The sequence below is a fragment of the Pteropus alecto genome, unplaced genomic scaffold (assembly GCF_000325575.1).
Source record: "Pteropus alecto unplaced genomic scaffold, ASM32557v1 scaffold76, whole genome shotgun sequence".
Lineage (NCBI taxonomy): Eukaryota > Metazoa > Chordata > Mammalia > Chiroptera > Pteropodidae > Pteropus > Pteropus alecto.
The window spans coordinates 28,315,563-28,329,833 of NW_006443138.1; the positions used below are offsets into that span (position 1 = coordinate 28,315,563).

The window sequence follows — 14,271 nt, forward strand, 5'->3', positions numbered from 1 at the left end:
GACTCTAGGTAGCTTTCTTGCCATAGTTAAATTAGTTTCTTAATTATTGACACCTACCGTATACCATGTACTCTTCTAAGCACTGGGATACTGTAGTGAACAAGAGTGATAACCCTGCCCTCATGCAGCTTATGTTCTAGTGGGGAAGGAGGAATAAGTCTAGACAAGTACACAAATGTTAGATAAGCAGCCTGGAGAAAGTGAAGCAAGGCAAGGGGGTACGAAGGGTCAGAGGGCGGGTCGGGTGCCCCTCTGAGTAGGAGCATTTAAGCAGAGACTGCAGGAAATGAGAGAATGAATCATGTGACTATCTGAGGGAAGAGCACTTGGCATGTTCAAAGAAGAACAAGAAAGTCAATGCAATAGGCATGGAGTGAGCAAAAGGACAGGCAGGAGGAGATGAGATCAGAGAACAGCAGTGGGGCCAGAATCATGCTGGCTTTTAGCCATGGTAGAGATTTAGGATTTTACTTTGAGTGGTGGTGGTGGTGGGGGGGTGTGTGCCATTAAACACAGTTGAAGGGGGCTGCAAGAGATTTAGGGTGCTTGTGATAGGTGATGGATAGTTCAATTCATTCTAGTAGCAAATGGAAATGACTTTTGAATTATTTATTCCTTCTTATTTTCCATGCCAGTTTCCTTCCTTTGATGTAGAGACCACATGAAGAGAATGTTTGCTTTTATAGCTCCTATGTCTCAGCCCTTTTGCATTTAAGAGTGTTATGAGTATATATGAATGTCCTGACATGATGCCACGGGTTTGCTGTTGTTGCTGTTCTACTGTTGCAGACACCTGTCCTCAGGGGTTTGCCTTCTAGCCTGAGCCCAATTAGAGTTTCTAGGTGCCTCTTCGAGGTAGTATTTTGGATTTGCTGCTTTTGAGGTAATAGTGAAATCATACCTCAGAGGAAATGCCTAGTAGATAACTGGAGGTGGACAAGTCTTTGTTTACTTTATGGTTTATTCACAGCTCTTTATCTAGAGAGTAAAGTGATAAATGACCTTTAAGTGTCCTTTTGTTCCTCAAAGTCAGTAGTATAATGAAAAACATAAGCTCCAGCCTCAGACAGACCAGTTTCAAATACTAGATCTCTTGATAATGAATCATGTGAAGTTGGGCAAGTTACTGTGTCTCTGTGCTTCAGTTTCTCCATCTGCATCATGAGGATAATAGTGCTGATCTTAAATAGTTTTAAGTACTGAATACAAAGCATGGAAATCACTGAGCTTTGCTGGACACATAGAGGTCCCATAAAACATCTGTGCCGAATTGATTTAGGCTTCTGGGCTAGGGCGGCATATGGTATTGAGAGTGGCAGGTAAGGAGTATACTTTTAGCTATGCACAAGAAAAAATGATTTGTTGCTTCACAGAGAATAGCCAAGCTACCTCTAGCATATTAATGACTAAGGTAGCAGCATCTGTCCCCTGAGAGCTCAAACCCTGGCTTCAGTTCTGACCCTGATATTTTGTACTTCTGCTGTCTTCTCGATTTTACAACTAAAGTCTTGACTGTGTAACAGACTCCTTTTCTGGCCACCACTAGAGAAATTTCAGAGAAAGTCTATCCAGAATGGAAATCCTAGACTCCTCAGTATACCAGAGAACCCACCTCGCCTTCCTCATCCCACCCAGTCTCCAAGAAAGACTGCCTATATCACCTAGACAGGAAGAACTTTTTCCCAAGGAAAATAATTCTAACTGTTCTTCCGACCATAGCTACTACCTAACAATCCTTGTGGTCAAGAAGGGGTTCTTTAAAGGATTCTATCTTTTCTCAGCTTAAGCCTAGCTCTTTTTTTCTGTTCTAAATATAAACGAGATCAACATGAAGCTGTAGACTTTGATGAGCTTGAGGTCCTTTTAGTTTCGTTGAGCCTAGATTCTTCCTGTCCTCTTTATCCTTTACATTAAGCCATTTCCTCTCTCCTTCCCCTCTATTCCCACCTGAATCTAAGCTATGTTCCCCCCACCTCCATTTCCTAACTGGACCACTTTAACAACCCCCAACACTCTCTTCTTTCTGTACTACTCTCCATGCAGCAGCCAGATTATCTTTGAAACATGTACACTGGATCATGTCACCCCCTTACTTAAAACCCTTCAGTGGCTTTCTACTGCTCTTTGGGTCAAAGTCTGGTCCCTTACCCTCAGCCATGAGGCCTTGACAGATATGGCTTTTGACTTCTCTCTACCCTTGGCCTGCATCATTTCCCTTTCTCCAGAAGGGGCAGCCATGCTGGCTACTTTCTGCATTGAGAATAGATCCCTGCCTCCCACTGGGAGTTCTGCTCTTGTTCTTCATGGGGCTGGCTCGGAAGCTGGCTCTTGTTCTTTGGATTTTAGCTCTAATGTCATTTTAAAGAGGCATTTTCTGACTGACCTAGCTAAAGAGTCCTTCCCAGTTACTCACTCTTATTACTCCATTACATTTCCTTGTTTGTACTTAATTTATACTTACTGGTTCATTTGGTCTTTCCTGCACTAGAAGGTTAAGTTCTTCACTGTGGGGAATCTGTCTTATTCACCACTGTATCCCCAGCACATAGTACAGTGCCTGATAAGAGTAAGTCTCAATAAATAATTGTTGAGTGAATTAATGGTTATTGTTTATAAAAGTAAAAAATTGCAAACAACCTAACTATTCACAATAGGAGATTCATCAAAGAAATTATGGTAGAATCGTATGATTGGGTATTACGTTGTATGGAGGAATATCTTATAAGAAAAAAATGTTAATCCTATTTTTGTTAAAAAATGTGTTTATATTTGGTATTCAAACAATACTGCAAGGATAAGTATGAAAATATTAACACCTTTGGGGGGTGAGTGATTTTTCTTCCTTTCTTTTAAAAAAACGATTTGTATTTAAACATTTTTCTACAATAAGACAATATTACTTTTACAGTGACAAAAAGTATTCTAAATAAAGTTATGTTATAACCTGACATGTGGGATGGGAAATAATGGGGTTTGGGTAGACAGTCCTTGGAGATTGAGAATCTGAGTTGACCTCCTTTCTGGTTTCAGCTCTTGAAAGTATGAGGAATGATCCTGTGGAATCTATCCAGTCTTTGGTCAATACTACCCTGAAAAATATTGACAAATATGTTAACGCTGGGCCTATCCCTACTTCCAGGATGAGCCGGCTGAGCATTAACCTCTTCAAAGTCTCTGGCATGAAAGCCTCAGAAAGAAAGAAGCGACTATTTAAAACTGTCAGACGGGAAAGAGATGATGATGACAGTCAGAAAAACAAAGTCTGGAATTGGCTCCAAGGCCCTCTAAATTCATTGCGCAGCTGGCACAATGCGAGGGTGAAAAATACTCCACTTATAGTAGGCGATTTACATACAACGTCAACAGGGTCACAAGTACCAAATTCTAAAAGTCCCTCTGAAGAAACTGAGCCTGTCCAAAAAAAAGTTGCTCCTGAGTCACTATGAACATTTAGAACTGGGGCTAAAGCCTTTTCCAGTTGTTTATCTAGATGTCAGTGCTTCACTCCCACCTTTTGTCCAACTGGATGGGCTACTTTGGATTAAGCCCAAGGAGGCAGTTTTGATTTTGGAAGATACAGTATGTTTCTAGTCCTTTATCTCCCTAGGGGATTGTTGGCTATCAGCATATATATTTGTCAATAAAACTTCTTTTCTCATCCTAAGACAAGATGGCTCCCATCCCAGTTTGGGGGATTCAGAATAAACCCGAGTGACAGCGACAGCTCTGGGAGCATTTCTTTTAAACTTCAGGTAAATTTTCAAATGACAAAAGGGAGGAATAGGGTGGTAGAACCACACAATAACCAGTTTTCAATCTTTTTTCCCCATCTCTACACAGGTTGTATGAAATTCACATACCTGACACACTTCTGTGGGTACATTCAGATTTAAGTTTAGAGCATGAAAAGGTAGGCTCCGGGTTACATACAGTGGAGCAGCAATAACTCCAACCCTATCTCTCTCACTCAAGAAAGCACACCCGATTGTCATGGAGTGACATTTTTGTTGAAATAACTTTGAGTTCATTATAATTTATTTTAAAAAATCATTTAAAACTTAAATTTGAATCCTTGCTCCCTCTACCGCTAACAGTTATTACTGGCTAGTTCTTTATACTACGTTAGAGCTTTGTGCTTCATTTCCTTGTGCCTGATTTTTCATCTACAAAATGATATTTATAATACTGCCTGTGGTATTGTCCTCCAATATCCATTTGCTCCTTTTTTTCCAACTGTGCATTTGTTTGCCTAGAATAAAAAATGTTTCCCATCCTCCCTTGCAAGTAGGCCTGGCCATATAGCTAAGTTCTGACCAAGTGGGCGTGAGGAAAAGTGGCATGTGCAATGTCCAGGAAGTGTCCTTAAAGAGGAGGGGCTTGTCCACTGTGGTCCTGCCTCTCTTCCTGGTGAATAGGATGCACACGGGATGGCGGAACTAAACATCTGTCTTGGACCATAAGGATGAAGCGATGTATTGAAGATGTCAGAGCAAAAAGATAGAATCTAGAACAGTAATGAGAGTAGAGCTGTTTACCAGTTTGGATAGCTTACCTTCAGATTTTATTTATCTGGGGGGTGGGGTAGAGAGAAATTTTTATCTCTTTTATGCACTGTTAAATTTTCTGTCACTGCCAAACCCAGTTCTGATGGATTTACTTAATCTTTCAACATTACTATAAGGATTAAAGGAGATAATATAAAGTGCTTAGCATTTTGTCTGGCATGAAGTAAGAAGGCAATAGTTTTTGTCCCCAAAGTCATGAAACATTTAGGCTATTAGAACTTGATTCTGAGAACTTTGAAAGATGTGAAAAGACCAGAGAACTAGTTCCCACTTTGGTCAAATTGACTAATTTTACTTCTAGCAATGATCAGGATGGTTTTGATTGCTTCTAAATTTTATAAACTTTTTGGATAAAATCTCTGAAATTTGGTTTCCTCACATTTAAAAACTAGAATAAACTTACTTTATAGGATTTACAGAATTAGATAAAATAACGCCATATACTTAGTTTATAATAAGTGCTTAATAAATGCCTATAGGTATTACTCAGGGGTGATAGTTAATTTTATGTGTCAACTTGGGTGGGCCATGATACCCAGATATTTGGTCAAACATTATTATAGCTGTTTCTGTGAGGATGTTTTTGAATGAGATTAACATTTAATTCAGTGGACTTTGAGTAGAGCAAGCAGATTGTTCTCCATAATTTGAGGGGCCTCATCCAATCAGATGAAGGCCTTAACAGAACAAAGACTGATCTCCCCAGAGCAAGAGGAGATTCTGTCAGTAGACAGCTTTTATACTTGAACTGCAACTCTTCCTTGAGTCTCCAGCATGCCAGTCTGCCCCATCAGATTCTGGACTCACCAAGCCCCCATAATTATATGAGCCAATTTCTTAAAATAAATTTCTCTGTGTAGATATAGATATAGATATAGATATAGATAAAGATGTAGATATAGATATAGAGATATCTCTTGTTGGTTCTCTTTCTCTGGAGAACCCTGATTAATAATATAATGTCCTCAAGTTCATCCACGTTGTAGTGTCAGAATTTCCTTTCATTTTAAGGCTGAATAATATTCCACTCTTTGTAGGTACCATGTTACCTCTAGCACATCAGTGACTAAGGTAGCAACATCTTCAGAAATTTTACCACTTACCAGTGGTTTAATTCTTTTACTCAGGGGTGATTAAATCTGTATATCCAGCTCCTACCTCTTTCTTGAACTCTAGTCCTCCATTTTCAAACACCACTGCATAACTCATGGAGGCAGTGAAAGCCTGAAAATTCAGTTTGATTAATTTGGGCTATTATGTGAGAAAACAGAATATATCCCATGCTCATTAGAGTGTGGCTTAATGAGCAAAAGTAGTATATCTAGATATATACTGGACATAGTAATTGCAGAAACTAAGATTCAGAGAAACGAGTATTATTTGGTACATCTTGTACTGTTCCAGGGACAGACACAAGGGGTCTTGGGGATAGGAGCAACTGGTCTCTAGAAAGGTGTTTTCTCTTCTAGGACAAGTGTATTTCATAGGACTTTCCCAGTATCTAGGTCATATGTCTCACTCTATGTTTTCCTTGTTCTGGGTGTATGCTTACCAAGCAATCTTCCAATTCACATAGGCTTCCCAAATAGTGAGAAATTAGCTTATGCTCACTAGAAATTGGTCCTTTATAATAAATGCACATCCACTGGCAAATATATATTTAGTGATCATGCATTTGTAGTGAGCCTCACACTTTCTGAGTTTACTAAGATAATTTAGCTTCTGGACTCGTGCTCAGTTAATATTTATTGAATGAATGAATGAATGCCTAGGCTAGGCTACACCCTGGAATAAGATGCCTTTGAGAGGTTCTAGGCCAGGCCTGTAACATAAATGACTGCCTCCCCCCAGCAAATACACTAATGTGTACCCCCCTCAAACTGCATAACTTTACAAATCTTAAACACAGAATATTCATATTCTTCCTCAAAATGCATTATCACTCCTGACCTCCATATTTCTGCTCTTCAATTGCCAAAGGCCTAAATCTCAAAATTTGACTCACAGTTAGTCGGGACCCAACTTTATTTATTATTAGATTTTATTTATTTATTGTTAGATTTATATTACAGCTATTTCTAAAGGTGACTTAAGGAAACTTAAAAGCATAGGGACACTGAAACTAAACCCTGTTAATATTAGTAATAGCTAACCTTTTTAAAGCTTTTATAATATGGCATGCAAGGTGCTAATCTCTTTATATTACCAAGATGATCCTATTTATCTCACAAGAATCCTATAGAATAGGTCTTGTTGTTCTCTCTTTTTTATAACTGAGAAAACTGAGGCTCAGAGAGTTTAAACAACCTGCCAAGGTCACCCAACTAGTTAATAGTGGAGTAGGGATCTGAATCCAGGTAGTCTTTGACTTTACTAGGACATGTACTTAAAATTAGCAAGAAGTAATAAGAACAGAAAAAAATATCAAAAACTGCTGGTCGATGAAAAACTAAATGAATGCAAACATTTAGCTCTGAGATTACTAGCAGTAAAGGCAAAGAGGAATACATAAATATACTCACTGTCAAGCTATTGAAACTGTATTTGTACATTATTAGAATTTTTTTCCTCCCCATCCTCAAGTTTTGAAAGTTTATAAAGAAGGGCTTTGAGTTAATTCAATAAATGGCATCATATAAGCTGTTTAATAAATGCAGAGGTGGTCCACATAGGGCTAACTTCTAACTTTTGGGACAAAGACAAGGGTCTTACATTGGGAGTGTTAATCTCAATCTAAACCTTGACAATAGAGGGACAGGATCTGGGTTTATGGCCTAGTGTTAACTATCTCCATCTTCTCCCTCTCTATTGCCACTCAAGGTAGAAGTCTCTATTGCATTATTTGGTTTCCTGTAAAACCTGGCTTGCTTTTGGTCTCTCTCTCTCCTCCAAGCCATGTTTCGTATTGCTTCCAGCATAATATTTTCAAGACATTGCTTTTGCAATTTCACTCCTCTGTTCAAAAACATTTCAGTGGCATGCAAATTGCTTACAGAATGAAGTCTAAACTTATTAGCTTGCTCTTTAGTCTTCTACAACCAGATTCTGTGTCTTATCACTTATTCCTCTGATGGTGCTTCTTAAATTAGAGGATTCATACCCTAAGAGTGTGTATGTGTAGAGGGGGGATGGGGGACTTTGAAGCCACAGGAAAAAACTAGTGTGTCAAGTTTAATATATGACAATTACTTTAGAACATTTTTATGCTAAAACAAACAGTTGTTATAGAATAGAACGCAACATTTACATGGATTTGAAAGTTAACACTGAAGCATCAGAGACTTTTTCAGGATTTTGGTGGGCCACAATTTTTTAAAATTAATTAATTGATTAATTACTTTATGGTGACATTGGTTACCAAAAACTGGTAAGTTTCAGCTATACATTTTAACAGTAAGGCATATATATACTTACATTGTGTGTTCACCTCCCATAGTTAGATTTCTTTTTGTCACCACATATTTGACCCCTTTTACCTCAACTACCTCCCTCCTCCCTCCCCTCTGGTAACCACTAGTCTATTGTCCATGTCCATGAGTCTCTGTTTGCTTGTCCTGTTCATTTGTTGCTTTTAGGTTGATATCCCCCATATAAGTGATATCATGTGATTTTCAACTTTTTCTGTCTGGCTTACTTCGCTTAGCATGATTATCTCGAGGTCCATCCATGTTGTCGCAAATGGCAGTATTTCATCTCTTCTTATGGCTGAGTAATATTCCATTGTATTTATGTACCATAGTTTTTTTTACCCAATCACCTATCATAGGACATCTCAGTTGCTTCAATGTCCTGGCCACTGTGAATAATGCTGCTATGAACATCTTTTGTGCAAGCATCTTTTCGGATATGAGTTTTTAAGTCTTCGGGGTAAATACCCAGTAGAGGGATTGCTGGATGGTGGGCCACATTCTAACACCCTAAAGAGTGTTAGTTCCTTGAGTTCTCTGAATGACATCACTCAGTAGTAGTTGGAAGTATTGACAAAAAACTGACTCTGGAATCACCTTTTGTAAATTCCCACTCCTAAGATTTTACACAGCTTGTAACACTGGCTGCTCTCTGTGAAAGCCTTTACTTTGCATCCCAGAAACTGTCCCTAACATTTCTTGATCCTGCTGGGGAGTCACACCAATTAACAATGTTATTCTGGAAGTGCACTTGACATAAAATGCCCCCAATTTTCATTTCATCGAACCATACTATGATATAAAGATAATAAATATATTATCTTTGATTTTGCTTTCTGAGGTTTCAGTTACCTGTGGTCAACCATGATCTGAATGGAAAATTCCAGAAATAAACAATTCATAAGTTTTAAATTGCTATTTAAATTGCTATAAGTTTTAAAATGCCATTCTGAGTAGTGTGATGAAATCTCATGCTGTCCCACTCAGTCCCTAGAACATCAATCATCCTTTTGACCAGCATATCCACCCTGTATTCACTCTATACCTGTTAGGACTTAGCAACTGTTGCAGTTTCCAACCTAAGGATGGGGACTCACTACCAGGAGAATCAACCAAGTGTTTAGAGGGTGAGAACTTTCAGTCTTACCCTGAGACCTCCTGGGAGAGCGGAGGGGCTGAAGATTGAGTTCAATCGCCAATGACCAATGATTTAATCAATTATGCCTATGCCATTAAGCCTCCATCAAAACCCAAAAGAGCTAGCTTAGGAGAGCTTCCAGGTTGATGAATACTTGGAGGTGCTGAGAGAATGGTGTTCCCAGAGGGTGTGGAAGCTCTGCAACCCTTCCCACATACTTTGCCCCATGTATCTCTTTCATCTGGCTGTTCCTGAGTTATTGCTTTTAAAAATAAACTGGTAATCGAGCTGGTCAAGATGGCATAGACGGTAGACACTGTGCTTACCTCCTCTCACGACCATATCAAAATTATGATTAAATTACAGAACCACCACCATTGGGACTTGCCTGAGGTCTGGATTAACAGAAGTCCTACAATAGGGGACATACATAAGAGGTCACTTTGAGACTGGTAGGAAGGGTGGAGATGAGATAAAGAGCTTCCTGGAGAAGAAAAAGCTAAAGGAGTTCATCACCACCAAGCCAGTATAACAGGAATAATACAATGGCAATAATTACATATCTATCAACAATTGCTTTAAGTATAAGTGAATTAGGTGCTCCAATCAAAAGAAAAGGTGGCTAAATGGATAAAGAAATGAGACCCTTACATATGCTGCTTAGGAGAGACTCACTTCCGATTGAAAGAAACATAGACTGAAAGTAAAAGAATGGATAAAGATATTTCATGAAAATGGAAACAAAAAAATCTAGGGTAGCAATACTTATACCAGACAAAATCGACTTTAAAACAAAGGCTATAACAAGAGACAAGGATCCAGTAATCCCACTTTTGGGTATTTACCCAAAAAAACCCAAAATACTACTTTAAAGGGACATGTGCATCCATATGTTTACTGTAGCATTTTTTACAACAGCTAAGATATGGAGGCAACCTGAGTGTCCAACAATGGATGAATGGATAAAGAAGAGTTGGTACACATATACAATGGAATATTACTCAGCCATAAAAATAAATAAATAAATAAAAGAATGAAATCTTGCCATCTGCAGCAACATGAATGGACCTAAAGGATATTGTGCTGAGTGGATTCAGATAAAGATTTTGGCCATATGATGACACTTACATGTGAAATCAAAAGAACAAAATAACCAAAACAGAAACAAACTCATAGATACAGAGAACATTTTGAGGGTTACCACATGGGAGCAGAGTTAGGGGGTGGGTGAAAGATGGAAAGGGATTAAGAAGCACAAATTGGTAGTTACAAAATAGTCATGAGGATTTAAAGTATAGCATAAAGAATATAGTCAATAATGGAATAACTATAAAAAGTGTCAGGTGGGTACTAGATTTAGTGGAGTGATCACTTCGTAAGTTATATAAATATCCAATCACTATGTTATACACCTGAAACTAATATATTATATGCCTACTATGATTGAAAAATAAAAAATATTTTAAAAAAATGAAGTCATTGAACTCAGAGTTGGGAAAAATGGCACAATAGCACACCCTTATATAATACGTCTGCCATTCAGATACAATAGATGTAAATAACCTCAAGAGACTAGGTAATTATAAAATGATGAGTTTGTGTATTTATTGGTCATACAGCTTAACTTTAAGTTAATCAAAACCACAATGAGATACCATTTTATACCCACTATGATGGCTATTGTTAAACAAAACAAAAACAAAAACCCTAGAGAATAACGAGTGTTGGTAAGGATATGGAGGAACTGGAATTCTCATACATTGTAAGTAGGAATGTAAAATGGTATATATCTGCTGTAAAAAACAGTATAGTGGTTCCTTGAAAATTAAATATGACCCAGCAATTTTAATTCTAGGCATACACACAGAGAAATTGAAAGCAGAGACTCAAACAATATTTGAACACCAATGTTTATATCAGCATTATATGTAATACTTAAAAGGTGGAAACAATCCAAATGTCCACCAACAAATGAATGGATAAACAAAATGTGTGTGTGTGTGTGTGTGTGTGTGTGTGTGTGTGTGTGTATGTAATGGAATTATTCCATTATTAAGGAATTATTCCTTAAAAAGAAATGAAATTCTGATACATGTTATAGCACAGATGAATCTTGAAAGTATTATGCTAAGTGAAATAAGCCAGACACAAAAGGATAAATTTTGTATTATTTCATGAGGTACCTGGAGTAGTCAAATTCATAGAGACAGAAAGTTACCAAGGGTTTGGGGGAGGGGAGATGGAAGTTGTTGTTTAATGAATAGAGTTCCAGTTCGAGATGATGTAAAGGTTCTGAGATGCACTGTGGTTGATGGTTGCACAACAATGTGAACATACTTAATGACACTCGAGTGTAGACTTAAAAATGGTTAAAATGATAAACTTTATGTTATGTATATTTTAACATAATACAAAAGGACAGGAAATAAAATTATGGAATATTCTGGGGAAAAAAACTGGTTATCTATAAGTAAAATGTTTTCCTGAGTTCTGTGAGCCTCTCTAGCAAATTAACCAAATGCAAGGTGGAGGTGTTGGGAACCTTCAATCTATAGCCAGTAGGTGAGAAGCACAGATAACAACTTGGATGTGTGACTGGCATCTCAGTCTTGTAGGACCGAGCCCTAAACCTTGGGATCTGAAGCTATCTCCAAATCGTATAAAAATTGAGTTAAGTGCTTAGTGGCATTGGAAAAAAAAATTGATATATTTTTAGAAAATCTTATAGGTTCATGTAGTTCAATGTCCCCACTGAACGAAAGAGCACTCAAATCCAGGGAAGTGAATGTGATGTGGTTTGTCCTCCTAAGATGAACTTCTTGATGGCAGGGCTGGTACTTTATCTTCTTTGCTTCCTAAGGGTTGTGCCTGGCACTGAGTGGGAACAATTCCCTAAACTTGTCTTCTACAACGGGGGTCCCTGGGCCACGGACCAGTACCAGGCCACACGGCAGGTGAACAGCAGGCAAATGAGTGAAGCTTCATCTGTATTTGCGGCTATTCCCCAGCACTGACATCAACGCCTCAGGTCTACTTCAGATTATCAGGCATTAGATTCTCATAGGAGCGCAAATCTTATTGTGAACTGCGTATGTTAGGGGGCTAGGTTGCGAGCTCCTTATGAGGATCTAATGCCTGATGATCTGAGGTGGAGCTGAGGCAGTGATGCTAGTGCTGGGGAGCAGCTGCAAATACAGATAACATTAGCAGAGAGGTTTGGCTGCACAGAGACTATAATAAATCAGTTGCTTGCAGACTCATATCAAAACCCTGTCAGTGAGTGGCAAAAGACAATCAAGTTACATCTGGTGGCAGGCTTTATAGTGGCAAGTGAGTCGATGTACTTCAGTTATACAGCTGCGTTTGGTGGCATCCGATTCAGCATTGTGGTGAGTTGTATAATTATTTCATTATATATTATAATGTAATAATAATAGAAACAAAGTGCACAATAAATGTAATGTGCTTGAATCATCCTGAAACTATCACCCCCTGCCCCTAGTCTGTGGAAAAATTGTCTTCCACGAAGCTGGTCCCTGGAACCAAAAAGGTTGGGGACTGCTGTTCTACAGTGCTTCCATTTACCTGAAATTAAGACCCTGAGACTTTATTGAGAATTTCAGATCAAGATGGCAAAGTGGGTAAATGCTGTGCTTACCTCCTCCCACAACCACATCGATATTACAACTAGATTATAGAACAACCATCATTGAGTTGTATAGAATGACCACCTGAAGATTAGCTGAACAGAATTCCTATAACTAAAGATATGAAGAAGAAGCCATGATGAGACTGGTAGGTAAGGGTGGACATGCAGAACAGGCAGGTTCCATACCCACAGGAGGGATATCTCAGCTGTGGAGGTCCTCCTTGAGGAGCGAGGGGTCCCAGCCCCACACCAGACTCCCCAGCCAGGATATGAATGCTGGAAAGTGGAGTCCCCATAACATCTGGCTATAAAAGCTAGCAGGGATTGCATCCAAGTAAGACAGAAGGAGTCCTAGGCACTCCTCTTGAGGGGCCCATGCCTTGACTTGCTTGCTCACAGACTCACTTGCTCTGGGTGCCAATGCTCAGGCAGCAGCTCAAAAAGCACCAGGGACATATGGAGAGGAGCTGAATTGACTAGTTTTAGGGCAAGGGCTGGAAGAGTAGGGGTCATGCAGCTCTCTCCTGAGACAGAAGTGCTGGCAGGTACCACTGCTCCTATGATGAGCCCTTCTTCTACCCAGCTGGCAGGTGCAGGCAGGTGCCAAATCTAAGCTCTCCATTAACTTGGCTAACATTCTTCATACATACAGCCCTGGTGATTTCTGGAGACATACCCCACCTAACTTGTGCTCCTGGCTCAAACCTCTTTCAGCAGATTTTCCACACAAGCAGCCTGCCCCAGCTCATGCTATGGACTTTCCTAAAATCTCTCAAAGGTCCACAAATAACAAATAAGCAGTGACTGGCCTCAGCATGCCCTGTACCTCTTGCTAAGCAGCCCCAATCCGGGTACAGGTGGTGACCATTCTCAAATTGCATTGTAACTCCCATCAGGTAGCCCTAAGCCTGGAATGAGCCATGGCCAGTGTTGGCAGGAATGTAGATTCAACTAAGCAGCTACAAAACTAATACAAGTGGCAACCAGCCTCAGTTCACATTGTGGTGCCCACTAGAGGGTCTCAAGCCCGGAACTAGTAGCAGCCAGTCTCAGTTCACAGCACAGACTCTCCCAAGAGCCTCCAAGCCCAGCACAAGTGGGAACAAACTGCAGATCACTTTGTTACCAGGTGGCCCCAAGCCAGGCACAAATGTCAGCTGACTGTGCTCTGCACTGGAGCCTCTCCCAAAAGGCTCCAGAACCAACACATCTGTTGGCCAGCTTCAGATCATACCAGAGAACCACCCAATCAGCTCCACAAATGACACACATAATGGGTGGATTTGGCTAGCACCAGAGCCTCACTAAAGCAACTCCCACTCCATAGGGTCAGCCCCCTCACAAAAGCTGGTCTGCTATAGTCATGGATAGTCCTCACAGCCAGTCAGCATGAGGGTCAATCCTACCCACTGACATGCCAACAACATTCAAGGCTCAACTACAACAGGAGGGCAAACAAAGCCCACACAAGGGACACTCCTGGAGTATCCAGCTCAGGTGAGCAGGGAAACT

General features: G+C 39.6%; 1 protein-coding gene across 1 annotated transcript in view; it reads left to right on the plus strand.

The window, feature by feature from the left end:
• LOC112472302 overlaps nucleotides 1–3,650 on the plus strand; it is a 9,146-nt gene extending 5,496 nt beyond the window's left edge. Inside the window, exon 4 of the mRNA XM_025041090.1 lies at nucleotides 3,031–3,650. Within this exon, the coding sequence (XP_024896858.1) occupies nucleotides 3,031–3,446 (416 nt within the window). The 3' untranslated portion in view covers nucleotides 3,447–3,650. The remainder of the gene's footprint in view (nucleotides 1–3,030) is intronic.
• Nucleotides 3,651–14,271: the final 10,621 nt, after the last annotated feature.